Source organism: Pristiophorus japonicus, chromosome 4 (genome assembly GCF_044704955.1).
Source record: "Pristiophorus japonicus isolate sPriJap1 chromosome 4, sPriJap1.hap1, whole genome shotgun sequence".
Classification (NCBI taxonomy): domain Eukaryota; kingdom Metazoa; phylum Chordata; class Chondrichthyes; family Pristiophoridae; genus Pristiophorus; species Pristiophorus japonicus.
In genome coordinates, this window is record NC_091980.1 from 291,182,274 (window position 1) to 291,201,923 (window position 19,650).

The following is a 19,650-nucleotide window of genomic DNA, read 5'->3' on the forward strand; positions in this document are numbered from 1 at the left end:
TTTGCACAATAAGCAGTATTACAAGAACAATCCAAAACCATCACCTTGGAATCGATCAGGATCCAATGCAAAAAGAAGGTCTGGTGATCTGTATTGCTGAAAACTAGTTAAGTGCATTATTAATTGAAAAAAAAACTAATGTCACATTTTTCTATTGGTGTGAAATTGGTGCAAACATTTTGCTAATAAAATGGTGGCGCGTGCTTGATGAATTACCAACTCCTGTTCCTCTGTCAGTTTACTGAAAGGTTTTGCTGTTTCCTGCTCCTGCCAAGCCACACTAACTGGTATTCAGACCAGTAAAATTAAAATCATCTGCCATTTTTTTTTATTAGTCAGCAAGATTTATCGACTTGATCCCCAAGTGTGCAATTTAGAAATGTGTCACTGCATATTGTTCTATCTTTCTATTAAAAAAACGCCCATGACCCCTCTAGCCTTGCAAAATATTGCCCCAGCTCCAACCTCCCTTTCCTCTCCAAAGTTCTTGAACATGTTATCTCCCAAATCCGGGCCCGCAACTCCACATTTGAATCTCTCCAATCAAGTTTCGTGCCTATCACAGCACTGAACAGCCCCAATCAAAGTCACCAATTACATCCTATGTTGACTAAGACTGCAGTGCATTATATCCCTCCTCATCCTTCACCACCTCTCTGCAGCCTTTGAAATGGTCAGCCACCCCATCCTCCAACATCCCTCCTCCGTTGGCCTGCTCAGTAGAGTTCCCCCACCTTGTTCCACTCTTACTTATCCAGTCATAGCCACAGAATTTCTTGCAATGGCTTCTCTTTTCATACCCATACCATTACCTCTAGAGGCCCCCAAGGATCTCCCCTTTGCCCTCTACTATTTATCATGTACATGTTGCCCCTCGGCGCCACTTCATGACCATCTCTCTCGACCCCTCCACTGCCTCTGTATTGTCACCCTGCTTGTCCAATGTCCAGTCCTGGAATAACTACAATTCCCTCCAATTAAACATTGGAAAGACAAACTGTTGTCCTCGGCGCCTGCCACAAACTCCATATCCACTGATTCAATTCCCCTCTCTGGCCAGTCTCAGGCTGAACCAGACTTTGCAACCTTGATGTCCTATCTGAACTTCTGACCACATATCCGCTCCATCACAAAAACCACCTACATCCACCTCCATAACGTTACCCGTCTTGCCCCTGCCTCAGCCGATATGCTGCTGAAAGCCTCGTCCATGCTTTTGCTACCTCCAGATTCAACTGTTCCAATGCATTCCAGGCTGGCCTCCCACCTTTCATAAACTTGAGATCATCCAAAACTCTATTCCCCGTATCCTACCCCACAGTAAGTCCCACTCAACAAACACTCTTGTCCTTGCTGACCTATATTTGCTTCTGGTCGGCCAACGCCTTCAATTTAAATTTCTCCTTCTGTTGAAATCTCTTCGGGGCCTCGCCACCTCTGTAATCTCCTTCAGCCCTACAACCCTCTGTGTTCCTCCAACTCTGGCCTCTTGCGCATCTTATCTCACCTTACCCACCCCCCGCCCGTCCCGCTGTGTCATTGGTGGCCGTGCCTTCAGCCGTCTAGTAGGCCAATAAGGAATATCAAGCAACAAATAAGAAAGCTTAAATATTTGCTCACAATATAAATACACCTCTTAAAACCTTTACAGTACCTTTGCATGGTCAGTTAAATATTTTAACTAACCATTGCTACAGGCTCTGCTCATCACAACCTTTAAAGAAGGATGTCATTAAAGATGCAGTACTCTTTTTTTTTCTTGGTTCCCTGAAACAAGATTAGTTCAGCATCACAGGGATTCCCTAGCAATCAAATCTGAACCCAAACTTGACCCTTCGTACCTGAGTGCAGACGGAAATTATTTTATTTTAAGAAAATAATTAGTCAAAAATTATACTCTGCTTAACATGAATGGCATTAGTACATTTAGCAAGTCTGCTGAAGTGGAAGTGGTACCAACCAAAACATTCCAAGCATGCTTACTGCATTCTGCTCACACAAGCTTCACATGCTGTCTTTGTACTAAATGCCTCCAGGAAATATCTGGGCACCTGAGGGTATGCACTTCATACTTGGGTACATAAGAAACAGGAGCAGGAGTAGGCCATACGGCCCCTTGAGCCCGCTGCGCCATTTAATAAGATCATGGCTGATCTGATCCTGGATTCAGCTCCACTTTCCAGCCCGCTCCCCATAACCCTTTAATTCCCTTAATGCTCAAAAATCTGTTTATCGCTGCCTTAAATATATTCAATGACCCAGCCTCCACAGCTCTCTGGGGGCAGAGAATCCCATAGATTTACAACCCTCAGAAGAAATTCCTCCTCATCTCAATTTTAAACGGGCAACCCCTTATTCTGAAACTATGTCCCCTAGTTTTAGTTTCCCGTGAGTGGAAATATCTTCTCTGCATCCATCTTGTCGAGCCACCTCATTATCTTATGTTTCGATAAGATCACTTCTCATTCTTTTGAACTCCAATGTGTATAGGCCCAACCTACTCAACCTTTCATAAGTCAATCCCCTCATCCCCAGAATCAACCTAGTGAACCTTCTCTGAACAGCCTCCAATGCAAGTATATCCTTCCTTAAATACGGACCTTACAACTCAACATTAGGAAGACTAATGTGATTGTCTACAGCCACCACCATAAACTATGCTCATTTGTCATTGATTCCATCCCCCTTCCTTGGCCACACGGTTTGACCTTGAGCTGGAAATACAGCAAGACTGCTTACTTCGAACTCCATACCACTGCCTGTTTTTGTCCCTTATACATAACTGTATTACCTCCAGACTCTACTACTCTTAACTCTCTCTTTGCTGTCCTCCCATCCTCTGCCCTTCATAAACTTCAACTTGTCCAAAACGCTGCTCCACGCATCCCACTCGTCCATCATCCACACCCTTGCTGACGTACATTGGCTCCTTGTTCTCCAATATATTAATTTCAAAATCCTTGCCCTAGTCTATCAATTCCTTCATAGAATTTTTCTCTGTGATCTCTTGCATCTCTATCACCTCCTATATGTTGGTTCCTCTGACTCCAGCCTCAGTACAGTCTTCTTCCACGCCTCTCACCTTACTACAGGTAACAGAGCTTTCAGTAGCCTTGGAGATTCCTCTCCATCTTTATTGGAGATCCCTCTCCATCTTTATTGGAGATCCCTCTCCATCTTTATTGGAGATCCCTCTCCATCTTTACAAGCCTTCTCAAGATACATCTCTGACCAAGCTTTCGGTACCATCCTAATCTCTTCCTTTCTGGCTTGCTGTCAGTTTTCCTTGTATCTATTTGTGAAGCACCTTCTGATTTTTCTTTATGTTAAAGGTGCGATATAAATGCAAGTTATTGTTCCACAATCCACAGTCAGTCAACTTTCAGTATCACACCCAAGTGGCCAATATTCATTTGAGAGCCTTGACGTGAGTGTATACAGGCTAGTTGATCACTGGTGGGGTGGGGGTGCACCATAGCGCAGCCGGATGCGGTCCTATTCACATCTACAGTTCATAAACCTGCTGGAACCCTGACTGATTTACCCGCTCCTCAGCCATGGAGCACTGAGGCGAATCGTAGCATCGCTAAGGCTTCCCTGGATGGAGACAGCTTACTCAGCGCAGATCAGAGATTAAATCTGGCACCTTCCTGTCTGCATAGCTCAACTACTTACTGAATAAACTCACTGAGCTAGTGAGGGATCCTAAAACAACCTTCTATAGCAGAATTTCAGTTAAGTAACAAACAGCAAAAATTACTGTTTAGGAGCAGCTGATGTGATTCAGATTATACAGGATTATGCTGTGTCAGCTGTGGCTCCGTGGCTTGCACTCTCGCCTCTAAGTTAGAAGGTTGTGGGTTTAAGTCCCACTCCAGAGACTTGAGCATAAAATCTAGACTAACACTCCACTGTATAGTACTGAGGGACTGCTATACTGTCACAGATGCCTTCTTTCGGATGAGACATTATACCAAGTCTTCCCTCCCAGGCATGTGGAGGATCCCATGGCACTATTTCGAAGAAGAGCAGGGGAGTTCTTCCTGGTGTCCTGGTCAATATTTATCCTTCAGTCAACATCACTAAAAAAGATTATCCAATCAAAAGAACACTTCAAAAAGCATTTCATTAACTTTTTGGGATGTCCGAAGGTCATAAAAGTATTTAAATGCAATTCTTTCTGGTGATGACTAAACTGTAGATAACACGATCAAGACACAGGATCAGTGGAAATCTTTTCGGTGGGGAGAATTTGATCAAGGTGATGGATGTTACTTCTTTAGCTTTTTATATCCAGTATGAGCATCAAGAACTCAAGTTAGACACAGCAGTTAAAGCCTTTTATATTTCACACTTCTACAGTGCACTGTGACAAGCAACATTTGTGTACTGTTCCTCCATGCTGCTAAAATCAGAATCATTTATGTGCATCTACAATCCTGCTGTTGGGATAAGAAAGACAGATCATAACTATAGAAGTATTAACGGTAAAAGTATCTCTAGATATGGAGAAAAGCTCCCTTTAGTCAGTCCCTTGCAGATTAGACGTTAAGCCGAGGCCCCATCTGGTCATTATTTCATTACTGATTGTGGGACCTTGCATTGCGCAAATTGGATGCCACGTTTCCCTACATTACAACAGTGACTAATACTCCATATGTACTTAATTGGCTGTGAAGCATTTTGGGACACCTACAGTCATGAAATATGAGATATAAATGCAAGTCTTTCTTTTTACTTTCTATGGAGCCTAACTGGCAGTGATTATTTTTGATTTCTTGTTTGATTTAGTTGAAAATGTGTTCTCTCAAAAACGTGGCTTTCTTACAAACTTGGCACAAATCCGAACTAAGAAACTGCTTGTATCTTCCCCTCTCCTACCACCACCACGTCAAGATTACCTTCACAGACCACAACTTCAACCCCACCATACCTCATTTTCGGACACAATTTGCAGGTAATTTTTAAACACCAGATTTCCCTGTAGCGCACAGCACAAGACCTTCCCACTTCTAAACTTCTGTTGCTTTATATAAAACTTGCTATGTCCAAATAAACTTCAACAAACTAGAGCACGTTATATTAAACTACCTGAACACGCAGATCTAAAAGCTGTGAAAGCTGATTTTCATTCAATGTTTACAATCAACCCTTTACATTGTGAATAAGCACACACCTCATACAGCATAAGGGTACTTCATTCATCCTCAGTTGAGTATCATCAAAGCACGAGTACGTTGGCAGTTTTACTCACTACCTAAACCACAGAAAATATAAACCAAGCAGTTTAATTTTTTTGTTTCCAGTTACACTTATGACTGTCACAACCCTTTGATTCACCACTATCAAAAAAAGCACTCCTCGACATGGTCAACAGCTGAAGGAGATAGTGGCCCACAAATAGTATTGTTGCACAGATAAATTAACTAACAAAAAGTGCATGGACAATAGCTATGCCACCTAATGTCAGAAAAGCATTGGTTTGCTCCATACCCAATCAATCCAGGACTCACCTTATAGACCTTGAGCTATCACCCATGTATTACCACTATATATTGGAACCAATAAGTTCTTAGCTGTCCAGTCGTATGAGTTACCAAACACAGGGTAGACCATCCCAACAGACAGAGAAAGAAAGTCAGTACCAAGACTAATTCTTAAGCATGTACCAGTAGACAATTTCAAAGCAACATTAGCAGAAGCCTCAGAGCATGTCACGTCATTCTCAACATGGACATTGTGCAGCACAGAAAGAAAAACAAGTCAGTAATCAAAAAAGATTACAAAAATAATTAAAAGTGGGTTCACATCAATAGCTAGGCTACCATCAACATATTCTAACAAACTCCCTTTTCCTTTAAATTGAATTGGCACTATTTTGTGACCCTTAATTTGGAAACAGAATTGAGATTATATCTATCTTCAATGTTACAATCACACACAGATATATTTAATTATTTTTCCAAATAAATTATTGATTTTCAAGGAAGCACCATCCATAATAATTAACACATCTGCCTCACATACATAGTAACTGATGCCCTTCAACCATTGCTCCTTTTAATTCGCAACGATTACTTCAGTAACAAAAGCTAGATCAAAGCTAGATTAAAAATCCTCACTATATTCCTTCAAGTACTTTATTTTAGAAAATGAAGCATGGTGTAAATGAAAACTTGACCAACAAAAGAATCAGTGACAGTTTTAGTGTATGGCCTTATTAGAAATATAGCACGATTGTACAGAAATAGACCATTCGGCCCGTTGTGCCCGTGTTGGTTGCCTACAAGAGCAGTCCACGAATAAATCCCATTGACCAGACTCACGCACATACAGACTCCCCTCCTACAGCCTCTGTACCTGACTTTGCTTCAAGAACAATCACAGATGCAATCATCCTTGTGTGAATTCAGGGGCGGGGGTGAGGCAGGTTTGTGAAGATGACCTCCATGGGGAGGAGGAGCTGGGCCTGACAGCAATTTATAACGGGAGAGAGAAAGGTCATCGAGGTTCTGACGAAAGGTCTAAGAGCTGAAACGTTAACTCTGGCTCCTGTCTCCGCAGAGATTTTCCAGCATTTCCTGTTTTTATAACTAGAGGGAGTGTCCCGGATTGCTTTCTATGGGGTGGGGATTAACGCATAAACGCCGGGGGGGGGGGGGGGGGGGGGAAATGAGCCAATGCAAAATTATAGGAAGCCGCCTCCGGCCCTGGTGCAGATTGCGGTGTGAGTGCGACTGTGTGGCCGGGGAGCAGACACCGGCGCTGGGGGGAGAGAAGGGGAGACTCAACCCCCTGTTGCTGGGGGTGAGAAGTTTTGTCCTTGGCCAAGGCCTCGGGCCTGCTCCTCTCGGAGTGAGCACTGTGCTTCTGCTCCGCTCCCTCACTCACACACACTTACAGACAGAGAGAGAGAGAGAGCGCCGGGCGGGTTGTCACGGGCTGCCTTACCTGCAGGGCCCCGGGGTTGCGGGTGGCGGCGAGGCGGCTCAGGCCGCGAGACAGGCAGCGTGAATGGCCCAACATGGCGGAGCAGTGGGAACAGCAGCCCGAGCCCGGATCCCGGAGCCCAGCCCGCGCCGGAAACCGGAAACCCGTCCCCCGCACACCACCCGACACCAAGGGGAGGAGGGGAGGAACACAGCACCACACCAGGGAGGGCGGATGTCACAAAAACAAAGGCAAGCTCGACTCAAACGTGGCCCAACATCTAAAGCTGAAGAACCATATCTCACTGAGTAACACACATCGTAAGAAACGAACCGTGTGGTTGATAAAATATTTATGCGACACCTATTTTTGGAAGAATGGTTTGCTCCATTCTTCCACTGGACTGTACGAATGTTCGCACTTAGAGGGAGGACTTAAATTCAATTACAATTTCTGCACGCTAGCTGTAGTAGTCAAGTGGGAAAAGCACGCTTTTAAATTGTAAACAAAAATGTGTTCCAAACATAAATATATATTTACTAATAACTGCTGCAGGATCTTTTAGACTTTAGCCTTTTGGTAAATTAATTCCTCCCTTTCATGTTAATGGTTTGCCCCAGTCTTTCCTGATTTTCATATCTGACAATCAGCGCGGGCTTGCTCGAATTGGATTGGCTGCAAGCGTCACCGCCCCCTTGTATCCTTTTAAGGGATGAAAATGAATGACGACAGGTGCAAGCAGCGTTGGCAGGTGCTCAGATAGGGATGGTGCTGAGTGGTAGTGTCTATCCAAAGGGAGAGCAGCAACGTGAGTGCGGGCTATTACCAATATATCATGTTCATTATTGTCATTATCTAAATATTTCTTATTCAGGTGACTAGAAAGTGCAATTGTAGTTTTTTTTCCAAAACAAAAACCTTTGTCCCGTATATGTTTCTTAATCAGAATGTTACAGTAGATTGGCAAGTTTGTATGTATAAGGCAGATGACGATGAGATATTCGCCTTATTTTTTAATACGATGTTAACAAAAAAACTTTCAATGGCTTTTACTTACTGTATTTCCGTGTTAATAATTATGAAGATATCTTGATGCTCGTGTTCTTTTTAATAATTACATCGACATTTTCATTCGTTTCCTCTTGAAAAAGGGATACATTTAGCTGGTGCACCATCTCGTTTGAATAGTTTAAAAAGTCAGGTTATTCTTAGGAACAAGCAGCTTTATTCTCATGTTGAACTTTCCAATATTTTTAAATTACTGTTGCGAGTAAAAGTTGTTCTTTGGTGCATAGATCATACCAGGTATGTGTATATGTCTCGCTGGCAAATAAATAATTCTCAGAACTTTGCTTCAAAAGTTGTTTAAGACATGCGGTAATTAAATGGCTCGACGTCTTTGTGCGATGGTATTTAATTCAAAATTGATTATTATTTTGAAACTTCAGATGCTTAAAATTTGGTCCGTTAGCATCGGGAAAAAGACATCCCTGGCCAGAATCGATCTCGATTTTTTTTTGTGTGCAAATCTTTGTGGCAGCAGATTGCATTACTGTTCAATACCATCCTTTTAAAAGTGTTCCTCGCTTTGCCTTTGATGAGCTGGACACGCTGTTGGCCTGCAGGATTTAGTTAATGCACCTACCTCCACAACCCTAGAATTATTGAAATTGTTATATTTGTGAGGCTATAGCTACGCATTTCAAATAATAAACCTTTGAAGCCTCATATTGAACGAAATCGTTTTTATTGTCATACAGTTGATATTTTTAAGGCAGGAATAATTCAATCTATTATGGGATCAATGTAACCGTAACGGGTTAGTGCAGGAAGGTGCTGGTTTAACGGGCTGGTTTGAAATCTCTTTTGGCTGCAGCAGGTTTTATGACGAGCCGCAAACAGTTGCTTGCGTTCATATCTCGAAGGACTCGAGGATGGCTCTTGCACTTTATAAACAGGCTCAGTGTAGTTTCGATAATAATTGCGGTAGAGTTTTTACCCTGATGTTATCTGGGAATGCCGGCGTATTCAGTGAAATATTTGAGTGTCAGAAATAAAACTAACTACCTCGTAAAGATAATACATATGTAGACAAACGTAGATCTATTATTTCATATTATAAAGAGCACGCAATTAAATATCGTGGTTTGTATCTGAAAGCATTTCTCTCTAATAATCTAATCAACATATGTGCATAAGTATGAATTGTCACAATGTGCGCTGTGTTGTTACATTTAGTTAGAAATGAACAATATGATTCTTCATATTAATTACCTCCTCAGTTCATCATCGAACTCTATCCACTCTTTTTTATTCGTTCATGGTATCTGGGTGTAGCTCGCAAGACCAGCATTTATTGCCCATCCCTAATTGCCCTTCAGAAGTTGATGGTGAGCTGTCATTTCAGAGGCAGTTAAAAGTCAACCGCATTGCTGTGGATCTGGAGTCACGTATGGCATGGCATGGACGAGTTGGGCCGAATGGCCTGTTTATGTGCCGTATATCCTATGTATACTGATCAAGATGCAGCAATCTACAGTCCCTTTTAAACCGGCACTGCATAATCTGGCTCTAAATGTGGGGTAAACTACAATATAAGTGCTGTGTTCAATTAAGATAGAAGTTTTTTTTCTTTTATTCGAGTTTTATTTACTTATTTGGAAATGTTCCTTTATCAAATAATCTCTCAAAGCAGGGTCTGGGGCTGGGCATACCCTGTTAAAGTTACAATGCAGAAGAGCCTCTTGTTACTCTCCACCAAACTCCTCCCTCCCCTTCCCATCTCCTATCATTGAGTCCCTGCTGCAGCATGGGTTCAAGGGCTCTGGTCATCCTCGGGTGCATTGCCGAAGTGGCTGTTATCCGAGTGTGAGTCTTTGGCAGTGAGTGCTATTTCAGCCTCCCCTGATCTGGACACATGAGCACTTCCAACAGGCGCCATTAGACCGAGGTCGGTTTCTCCCAGAAGTGCAGAAGCCAGTTGTAATGTTCCTCGCCCAGATCAGCCAACTCAGCACAAACCTAGAATCAAACCTGGAACCTTCTTGGTTTTATCCTCTCAACAACTGACAGGATAAACTCATTCAGCAAATAGGGTGCTCTCTCATGCATTGGCTTTTGAAGCTAATCACGTTCTACAGAAGGGAGGGGAAATGCTTTCTGATTATTTTACTAGTATTTTCTGTGATGTTTTATTGGCACACATTGTAGATTTGCGAACCATCATTAAGCATAATTTTATATTGGGTTTTGAAGTGAATGTAATTATCCTTCTAGAAATTTTTAAGCCTAGTTTCTCCGTCTCATTATCCTGATCTCACTGGAACACCCATGAGCTGTGGCCAAGAGAGTTTAGTATCACCACAAAACCGAAGCCCTCTTTGCCCTCTCTTTTGGAAGAAAGGTTGCAACAGAAAGGCAGAGAAGTTAGAGTTTAGAGGTGAGAGAGAGAGAGTGTGACCATCTATCTGATTACTCCAGGAATGACAGTAAGGTGCTGGAAAAGCCTCCTGAGTTATGGGCGTAGGATTCAAAATTATGCTCAAAGGTGTGCCAGCTGGATGTTGGAAAAAAATTAATGAATGTAGAATGGGATCATTAATGGGTACAGTCGGATAGTGGTTATGTTACTGTACTAGTAATCCAGAGGCCTGGACCAATGATCCAGAGATGTGAGTTTAAATCCCATCACGGCAGCTGGGGAATTTCAATTCAGTCAATTAAATAAATCTCTGGAATTAAAAGCTAGTATCAGTAATGGTGATCATGAAACTACTGGATTGTCAAAAGCCCATCTGGTTCACTAATGTCTTTTAGTAGTGTCAGCTGTGGCTCAATGGGCATAGCACACTCACATCTGAGCCAGAAAATTGTGGGTTTAAATCCCACTCCAGGGACTTGAGCACAAAAATCTCAGGTGGATGTAAAAGATCCCAAGGCACTATTTTGAAGAAGAGCAGGGGAGTTATCCCCGGTGTCCTGGCCAATATTTATCCCTCAATCAACATTAAAAAAAAGTTTATGTGGCCATTGCTGTTTGTGGGAGTTGCTGTGTGAAAATTGGCTGCCAGGTTTCCCACATTACAACAGTGACTACACTCAAGTACGTCATTGACTGTAAAGTGCTTTGAGATGCCTGGTGCTATATAAATGCAAGTCCTTTCTTTTTAGGGAAGGAAATCTGCCATCCTTACCCGGTCTGGTCTATATGTGACTCCAGACCCACAGCAATGTGGCTGACTCTTAACTGCCCTCTGAAATGGTGACTCACCAACACGTTCTAGACAATTAGAGATGGGCCTTGCCAGTGATGCCCACATGAACCCATGAACGAAAAAAAAAGTGGACAGAGTTAGATGATGAACTGAGGAGACCATTAATATGAAGAATGAAAAAGGTCAGGTCTCAGGGAAACCACTGAATTAATGGGAAAAATATTCCAAGGATGAGCTCATTAACTGTGGAGTGATTTTGAGGCAATGAGACGGACACAACCATAGCTTTGGTGGGGGTCCATATGTTAAGAAGTGCATGGTGCCAGATCCTGTCAAAGGCTTTGGAGCCATCCAGAGCAATGTCAGATGATTAAAATATTATAGGGGAATCATATAATCTGCATATTTTACAAGAGAATAATGTGTTAAGAAGCCATATAAAAGTGTTTATTTAACATTTGCCCTTTTGTCACACTAATAAAACCAATGTGCTTATCTGTCCCACCAATAACCTTACTCGAATGATCATGTTTAATGGAATAAAATAAAAACGTGCCATGAAATTTAGCTCTGTAAAATATAGGAGAATAACAGACTTGTATGTAAGAAAATATTAATCTAAAATTGTAATTTTTGTGTTCAAATATCTCCATGGCCTTGCCTCTTCCTAACTCTCTAACCTCGCCCAGTCCTATAGCCATCAGAGATCTCAGTACTCCTCCAATTCTGACCTCCTTGTACAGCCCTGATTTTCATCGCTCACCATTGCCAGCTGTGCCTTCAGTAATGTAGGGCCTAAATTCTGCATTTTACTCCTTAAACTTCTCTGCCTCTCTCTCTCCTCCTTTAAACCATTCCGTAAGACCTACCTCTATGACCAAACTTTTGGTCACCTGTGCTAACATCTCTCTATGTGGCTAGGTGTCAGATTTTGATTGATTAATGCTCCTGTGAAGCCCCTTCGGACGTTCTTGCCGTGTTAAAGGTGCTCTATAAATGCAAGTTGTTGTATTAACCTGCATTATTTAGTAGGTGTGGGCATAAAGAAAGTGTTAAACACTTACTTAGGAGCAACTATCAAACTTCATTTTTAGGATAAGTCATTGTCATACTGCAACATATTCAGTTACAAATTATACTTAAGAAGCTAAGGCCAACAGCATTCAAAAATGATGTCATGTTTTCCTGAGACAGTCAGAACAATTGAAGCCCTGCTGTGAAATGCTTCAACTGATTTAAAAAAAAATAGAAACGCAGGTCGGTAGAGCTGTATCAGAAGGCCCGCTTTAGAAGACACTATATCCAACTCGCCATAGGATCCACTAGTGAGAGGTCGACACATTTTGACAAATACCTGGTTAGTTCTGTCCACCCCCTCACAGTGAGTTGTGCATGGTCCCGGGGGTTACAGAACATGGAGAAAAGGCAACCAAGAAATGACGGGAAAGCTACGATCGTACAAACTTAGCAGAATGTGCTGCAGAAGACAAGGGTCGACAGTTTCCCGTATCCCATCCAGAGAAGTGAAACAATGTTGTAAAAATAGAGAAGAAATAATTATTCATAGGGTGAGTCTGAGCTATTTTTCCAATAACAGCTTGTTACCATCATTATTATTATACAAATGAACATTCAAATGTAATGTGAAGTACAGGGCTATTTTCAGAAACATCATGTTTGTTAAACTTACAGATGGTACTAAAACAGACAGCAATAGTGACAAAGAATCTGGTTAATCAGAAAGATTTCGATCAGCTATGCAGCTGGGCAGACAAATATAAAGTACTGCACAATGGGTGAAAAGACCATATGGAACAAGTATATAATGAATGGAGCAGAATTCACACACAGACTCAAAGGCCATTAGCTCAGCACTTCCAATCTCTAAATAATGTGAGAAGCAATTAAACTAAAAAGGCAAATTGAACTCTGATGTATAGTCAGATCAATGAAGTAAAAATCTAGAGGGTTATCCTAAGGATTTATCATAACCAGACCACACTTGAAGTAATGTGTTCAAATCTGGTCACCACAACATAATGAGGGACATCCATTGTTGGGAGGGCGCAGAGAATAGTGGCCAGAATGATCCCAAGTGTGAAATTAATGAACAACGAGGAAAAATTCAAGAAGCTCCAGATCTACTGTTAAGGAAGCAGCTTGGCAGATTTTTGATCTGTTATTTTTCATTTTACTTGAGCCTCTATTTCTTGTATATTTCGTTGTGAAAGCTTGTGCCTGTAATCAATTTATTTCAGTTACCATGTTGATTAAACATAGGCTGGTCGGTTGAAATATACACGTGTCTCATATCTATGCAAATATGAGGGATAATTTTTCAACTTTATGCAGCCTGAGGGAGCCTCGCCCACAAAGTGTGTGTATTAGAAATGTGGATGTTCTGCACACGATTTTCCAACCATCAGGAAAGTACATGTAGAGCAAGCCTGGAGACTCCCAGTCAGGAGTGTAAATTTGGAAATTTACTCCTAGGATTTCTGAGTTCCTTGTCTTCTCTAATGCTGTCAATTACATAGAAATAAATATAATTTGGGGACAGTTAGAATGGGATTTCTTTTATCGCCCTAGTATTCAGCAAGTGAGACAGCAGTTAAAGTTCTTAACAGTTGACATAAGCAATTTGGATCACAGGGATTCCGATTTTCCCCAGATATACTATATATTTCATGTGTTATTGTGCCAAGTCTTTGAAGGGTCACTGGCTGAGATGTCTGTCTCAATAGGGACTCTGTCAGACCAGAGATTGTGTTTTTTCCTGGTGGTTGATGAAAGGCTTGACAGTTTTCTGCAGGAAAGGACACATAGAAACATAGAAACATAGGAAATAGGTGCAGGAGTAGGCCAATCGGCCCTTCGAGCCTGCACCGCCATTCAATGAGTTCATGGCCGAACATGCAAGTTCAGTACTCCATTCCTGCTTTCTCGCAATACCCCTTGATTCCCCTAGTAGTAAAGACTACTTATAACTCCTTTTTGAATATATTTAGTGAATTGGCCTCAACAACTTTCTGTGGTAGAGAATCCCACAGGTTCACCATTCTCTGGGTGAAGCAGTTTCTCCTCATCTCGGTCCTAAATGGCTTACCCCTTAGACTGTGACCCCTGGTTCTGGACTTCCCCAACATTGGGAACATTCTTCCTGCATCTAACCTGTCTAAACCCATCAGAATTTTAAATGTTTCTATGAGATCCCCTCTCATTCTTCTGAACTCCAGTGAATACAAGCCCAATTGATCCAGTCTTTCTTGGATATGCCAGTCCCGCCATCCCGGGAATCAGTCTGGTGAACCTTCGCTGCACTCCCTCAATAGCAAGAATGTCCTTCCTCAAGTTAGGAGACCAAAACTGTGCACAATACTCCAGGTGTGGCCCCACCAAGGCCCTGTACAACTGTAGTAACACCTCCCTGCCCCTGTACTCAAATCCCCTCGTTATGAAGGCCAACATGCCATTTGCTTTCTTAACCGCCTGCTGTACCTGCATGCCACCCTTCAATGCCTGATGTACCATGACACCCAGGTCTCGTTGCACCTCCCCTTTTCCTAATCTGTCACCATTCAGATAATAGTCTGTCTCTCTGTTTTTACCACCAAAGTGGATAACCTCACATTTATCCACATTATACTTCATCTGCCATGCATTTGCCCACTCACCTAACCTATCCAAGTCACTCTGCAGCATCATAGCATCCTCCTCGCAGCTCACACTGCCACCCAACTTAGTGTCATCTACAAATTTGGAGAGACTACATTTAATCCCCTTGTCTAAATCATTAATGTACAATGTAAACAGCTGGGGCCCCAGCACAGAATCTTGCGGTACCCCACTAGTCACTGCCTGCCATTCTGAAAAGTACCCATTTACTCCTACTCTTTGCTTCCTGTCTGCCAACCAGTTCTCAATCCACATCAGCACACTACCCCCAATCCCATGTGCTTTAACTTTGCACATTAATCTCTTGTGTGGGACCTTGTCGAAAGCCTTCTGAAAGTCCAAATACACCACATCAACTGATTCTCCCTTGTCTACTCTACTGGAAACATCTTCAAAAAATTCTAGAAGATTTGTCAAGCATGATTTCCCTTTCACAAATCCATGCTGACTTGGACCTATCATGTCACCTCTTTCCAAATGTGCTGCTATGACATCCTTAATAATTGATTCCATCATTTTACCCACTACTGATGTCAGGCTGACTGGTCTATAATTCCCTGTTTTCTCTCTCCCTCCTTTTTTAAAAAGTGGGGTTACATTGGCTACCCTCCATAGGAACTGATCCAGAGTCTATGGAATGTTGGAAAATGACTGTCAATGCATCCTCCTTCAGTACTCTGGGATGCAGACCATCAGGCCCTGGGGATTTATCGGCCTTCTATTGAAGACTAGTGCTGGGTGTAGCTATGATATGTTCACTAGTTCACCCTTTTTCTGTACTACCACGGAGGTGGAAGCACAAGGAGGATTATGTGAGCTTGTCTTTCTCGTACCAAAGTGTTTCATCAAGGAAGCATGCTATTTAAAGAGCTGCAGTGGACTGTTAAAGTATTCCTAATTGTTATTGTTTGTAAAGAGACAATGGGAGATTATCTGATGTATTGTAATGGAGTGAAATCTGCCATTTTAGTTCATGCTTCTGATTAATACTTGTAATAAACCTGATTTGTAGTTTGCAAGCTGAGAGATATTTGTCCATCGAAAGCATTCAAAGAGTACAAGGCAACACATATTATATCCAATGAATTTATCATCAATAAACAAGCTTTATTGTTCAACTTGCACATGCTATCTCCCACATTATATTGTGCATAAAGCCTCATTTTGGTTGGTAGAAAAAGTGGAGGCCTACATGGAAAATATATTTATTGAAACCAAATCTTCATACAGGAAGGACCTTGTGATATATTCTTTACAACATCATGAAGCACACTACACACAAGATAGCTCTACAGGAACTTGTCATCATGTGATATGACCCTTTTATTATATTTACATTAGCAGTTGCACTACCACAGTAGTCCACTCTGTGGAGCAGTAGTCCACAAGGGGGAGCTCTACATTACACTTCTCTCTCCTTAATGAAGAAGTAATCATAACAAAATAATCATCATACATAACTTGCATGGTTATACACAACAAAAGATAGACTTATTTTGCCATATTTACAAATCAAACTTAACCACTTGTTTTCTGTTTCGAAGAAGATACCTTTGCTCTTGAATAGAACTTTCCAAACTTGGTGTCGAAATTAAACTCATTCTAGGCTGAGCCCGAGGAGAGTTTTTCTCCAAGGGCATCCCTTCATCTACAATTTGACTCGCTATAACTTCAGACTGTTTGTCTTCCTGACTCGGACTCAGACTAAAATTCTGACTTTCTCTTGGACTTATTTCTAGTGCATCTGATGTAGGATTTGCAACTGGTACTCTACTTGTAACAAGACTATCTGACTCATCAGAAATAATTGAATCATACCAACTTTCAACTCCTTTTACATCTGTAGGTAAAACATGATCAATCTGAACAAATCTAAGTCCATGATCAAACATAAGATAATAAGAACATAAGAAATAGGAGCAGGAGTAGGCCATATGGCCCCTCGAGCCTGCTCCGCCATTCAATAAGATCATGGCTGATCTGATCATGGACTTTGCTCCACTTCCCTGCCTGTTCCCCATAACCCCTTATCCGCTTATCGTTTAAGAAGCTGTCTATTTTTGTCTTAAATTTATTCAATGTCCCAGCTTTCACAGCTCTTTGAGGCAGCAAATTCCACAGATTCATAACCCTCTGAGAGAAGAAATTTCTCCTCATCTCAGTTTTAAATGGGTGGCCCCTTATTCTAAGATCATGCCCTCTAGTTCTAGTCTCCTCCATCAGTGGAAATATCCTCTCTGCATCCCCTCATAATCTTATACGTTTCGATAAGATCACCTCTCATTCTTTTGAATTCCAATGAGTAGAGGCCCAACCTACTCAACCTTTCCTCATAAGTCAACCCCCTCATCTCCGGAATCAACCTAGTGAACCTTCTCTGAACTGCCTCCAAAGCAAGTACATCCTTTCGTAAATATGGAAACCAAAACTGCACGCAGTATTCCAGGTGTGGACTCACCAATACCCTGTATAATTGTAGCAAGACTTCCCTGCTTTAAACTCCATCCCCTTTGCAATAAAGGCCAAGATTCCATTGGCCTTCCTGATCACTGGCTGTACCTGCATACTATCCTTTTGTGTTTCATGCACAAGCACCCCCAGGTCCCGCTGTACTACAGCACTTTGCAATCTTTTTCCATTTAAATAATAACTTGCTCTTAGATTTTTTTTCTGCCAAAGTGCATGACCTCACACTTTCCAACATTATACTCTATCTGCCAAATTTTTGCCCAGTCACTTGGGCAAACATCTTGACCAAATATGTGTGAGGGCCATATATCTTCACTACTTTTCCTGGTAACCACTTTAACCATTTATGGTGATGGTTCTTCACTCAAACTTTCTGATTCAATTTCACACTTCTCTCTCTTACTCTACCTCTTTCACGATTCTCTATCTGTTTCAGTTGTTTCTCTTCCAAGTTTGACTATGCCAAGTTTGGCTTTAACAACAAGAACCTGGTTCATCGCTGCTGTTTGAGGAAACAACTCTGCTACTGTTCTACCAGTAGTTGTACGAGGAGTATTACAATAAGTAATACAAAAATTTGCTAGTTTTTAATGCAACGACAACTGCTGTTCTTTGGATTTGCATCCAACATTTGCTTGATGAGGGCACGTTTTACAATTTGTACTGTGCGCTCTGCTGCACCATTTGAAGCAGGGTGGTATGGTGGAACTTTGGTATGTTTCACACTATTTTTGCTCATGAACTGTGCAAATTCTTCTGACAAAATTGTGCCCCATTATCAGACACAATTTCTTCTGGGAAGCTATATGAAGAAAACAATCTTTGCAAATTGTCTAGTGGTTTACTTCTTGTTATTTTCCATATCGGAAACACCACTACCCACTTCGAATGGCTAGCTCAGCAAAATCTATATGTAACTGTTGCTACATCCTGGGGGGCCATTTCCATGGCCGTAATAGTGCTGATGGTGTTTTTTTTGCTTACCGATTGACATGTTGTACAATGGTTAACTATGTATTCTATATCTTTATTTAGACCTAGCCACCATAAATAACTGCATGCAAAACTCTTGGTCGCACACATTCCCAGGTGCTGGTCATGAAGATCTCCTAATAATTTGGACCTGAACTTATTTGGGAAAACCATTCTTGCACCCCACATGATATAATCTTTAACCACTGATAATTCATTCCTACGAATTAAGTATGGATGAACATCTTTCTCTGATACTTAGTTTGGCCAGCCATTTGCTATGCAGTCATACACCTTTGACATAACTGGGTCACGTTTGGTTGCTCCACCAATCTCTTCAGCTGTGACTGGCAGTTCATCAATGTATGACAAATAGAACACATTGGGTGTAACTTGTGATGGGGATGGCAACCTGGACATAGCATCAGCGTTACCATCTGACTTGGGTATAACAACAATGGGTGTAGCCCAATTACATATATCTATCAAAGATAATGTTCTCAGTTTTCAGTCTTTTGAGTTCTTGCTCAACTTTCTCCTTGAGTGCATATGGTATGGAACGTGGCTTGCAGTAAACTGGTGTAGCGTCCTTCTGTACTCTGATACTCTCCTTGAAACATTGGATCGGACTGCTTGTTTCATGGAATATTTCGGATATTGCTTGATGACAGCACGTTTTGATGCAAATCTCGTTTCAACACGAAAAATCTCATTCCAATCCAGCTTCAGTGATCCCAACCAATTTCTACCTATTAAGGCAGGCTTGTCTCCTGCCACTACTAAGAGAGGCAAGCTCTGAAACTGATCTTTGTAGTTCACCGGTACGGCACAAGGATTTGGTCTCCTGTGTAGCCTTGCAGCTCTATCTTCGACTTCTGCATCGGAAAATCTCACAACTTGTCGCGATATAGTGATTCTGGTACTACACTAACGGATGCATCAGTGTCGATTTCCATGGGTATCCTGATTCCTGCAATGTCTACTTGGATGATGATACTTTGTGAATCATTGTTAGGTACCCTTGTACTCCTGAAATGTTTATCTCCAGAAACTCCTCATCCTGTTGCTTCTCTTCAATGCTATGCAGTCTCTGGCGATTTCTACTTATAGAACATTGGTTTACTCTTCAGTCGGCACACCGTTGCAAAATGCCCTGTTTTCTTACAGAAGAAACACTCTGCCTTCACATATAGACAGCTTTGAGCAATGTGTTGTCCCAGGCACTGATAGCACGACTTCCATTCACTGTTACCTAGGCCAGTTACTAAGGCCTTGGGGCGCAACTGCCTTTTACTTTTAACCTGTAGGCGATTCACTTTGGTTGTCTGACGACTGAAAATGTTGCAAAATTCTCGGGAGTATTGGTCAGCCATCTCCATCGACATAGCTG

The 19,650-nt window shown here is 41.8% G+C and overlaps 1 protein-coding gene across 1 annotated transcript in view; it reads right to left on the reverse strand.

Moving 5' to 3' along the window:
* The window catches only part of dlst (dihydrolipoamide S-succinyltransferase), a 69,029-nt gene extending 61,940 nt beyond the window's left edge, over positions 1-7,089 (reverse strand). Inside the window, exon 1 of the mRNA XM_070879575.1 lies at positions 6,952-7,089. Coding sequence (XP_070735676.1) covers positions 6,952-7,026 — 75 coding nt within the window. The 5' untranslated portion in view covers positions 7,027-7,089. The remainder of the gene's footprint in view (positions 1-6,951) is intronic.
* Positions 7,090-19,650: the final 12,561 nt, after the last annotated feature.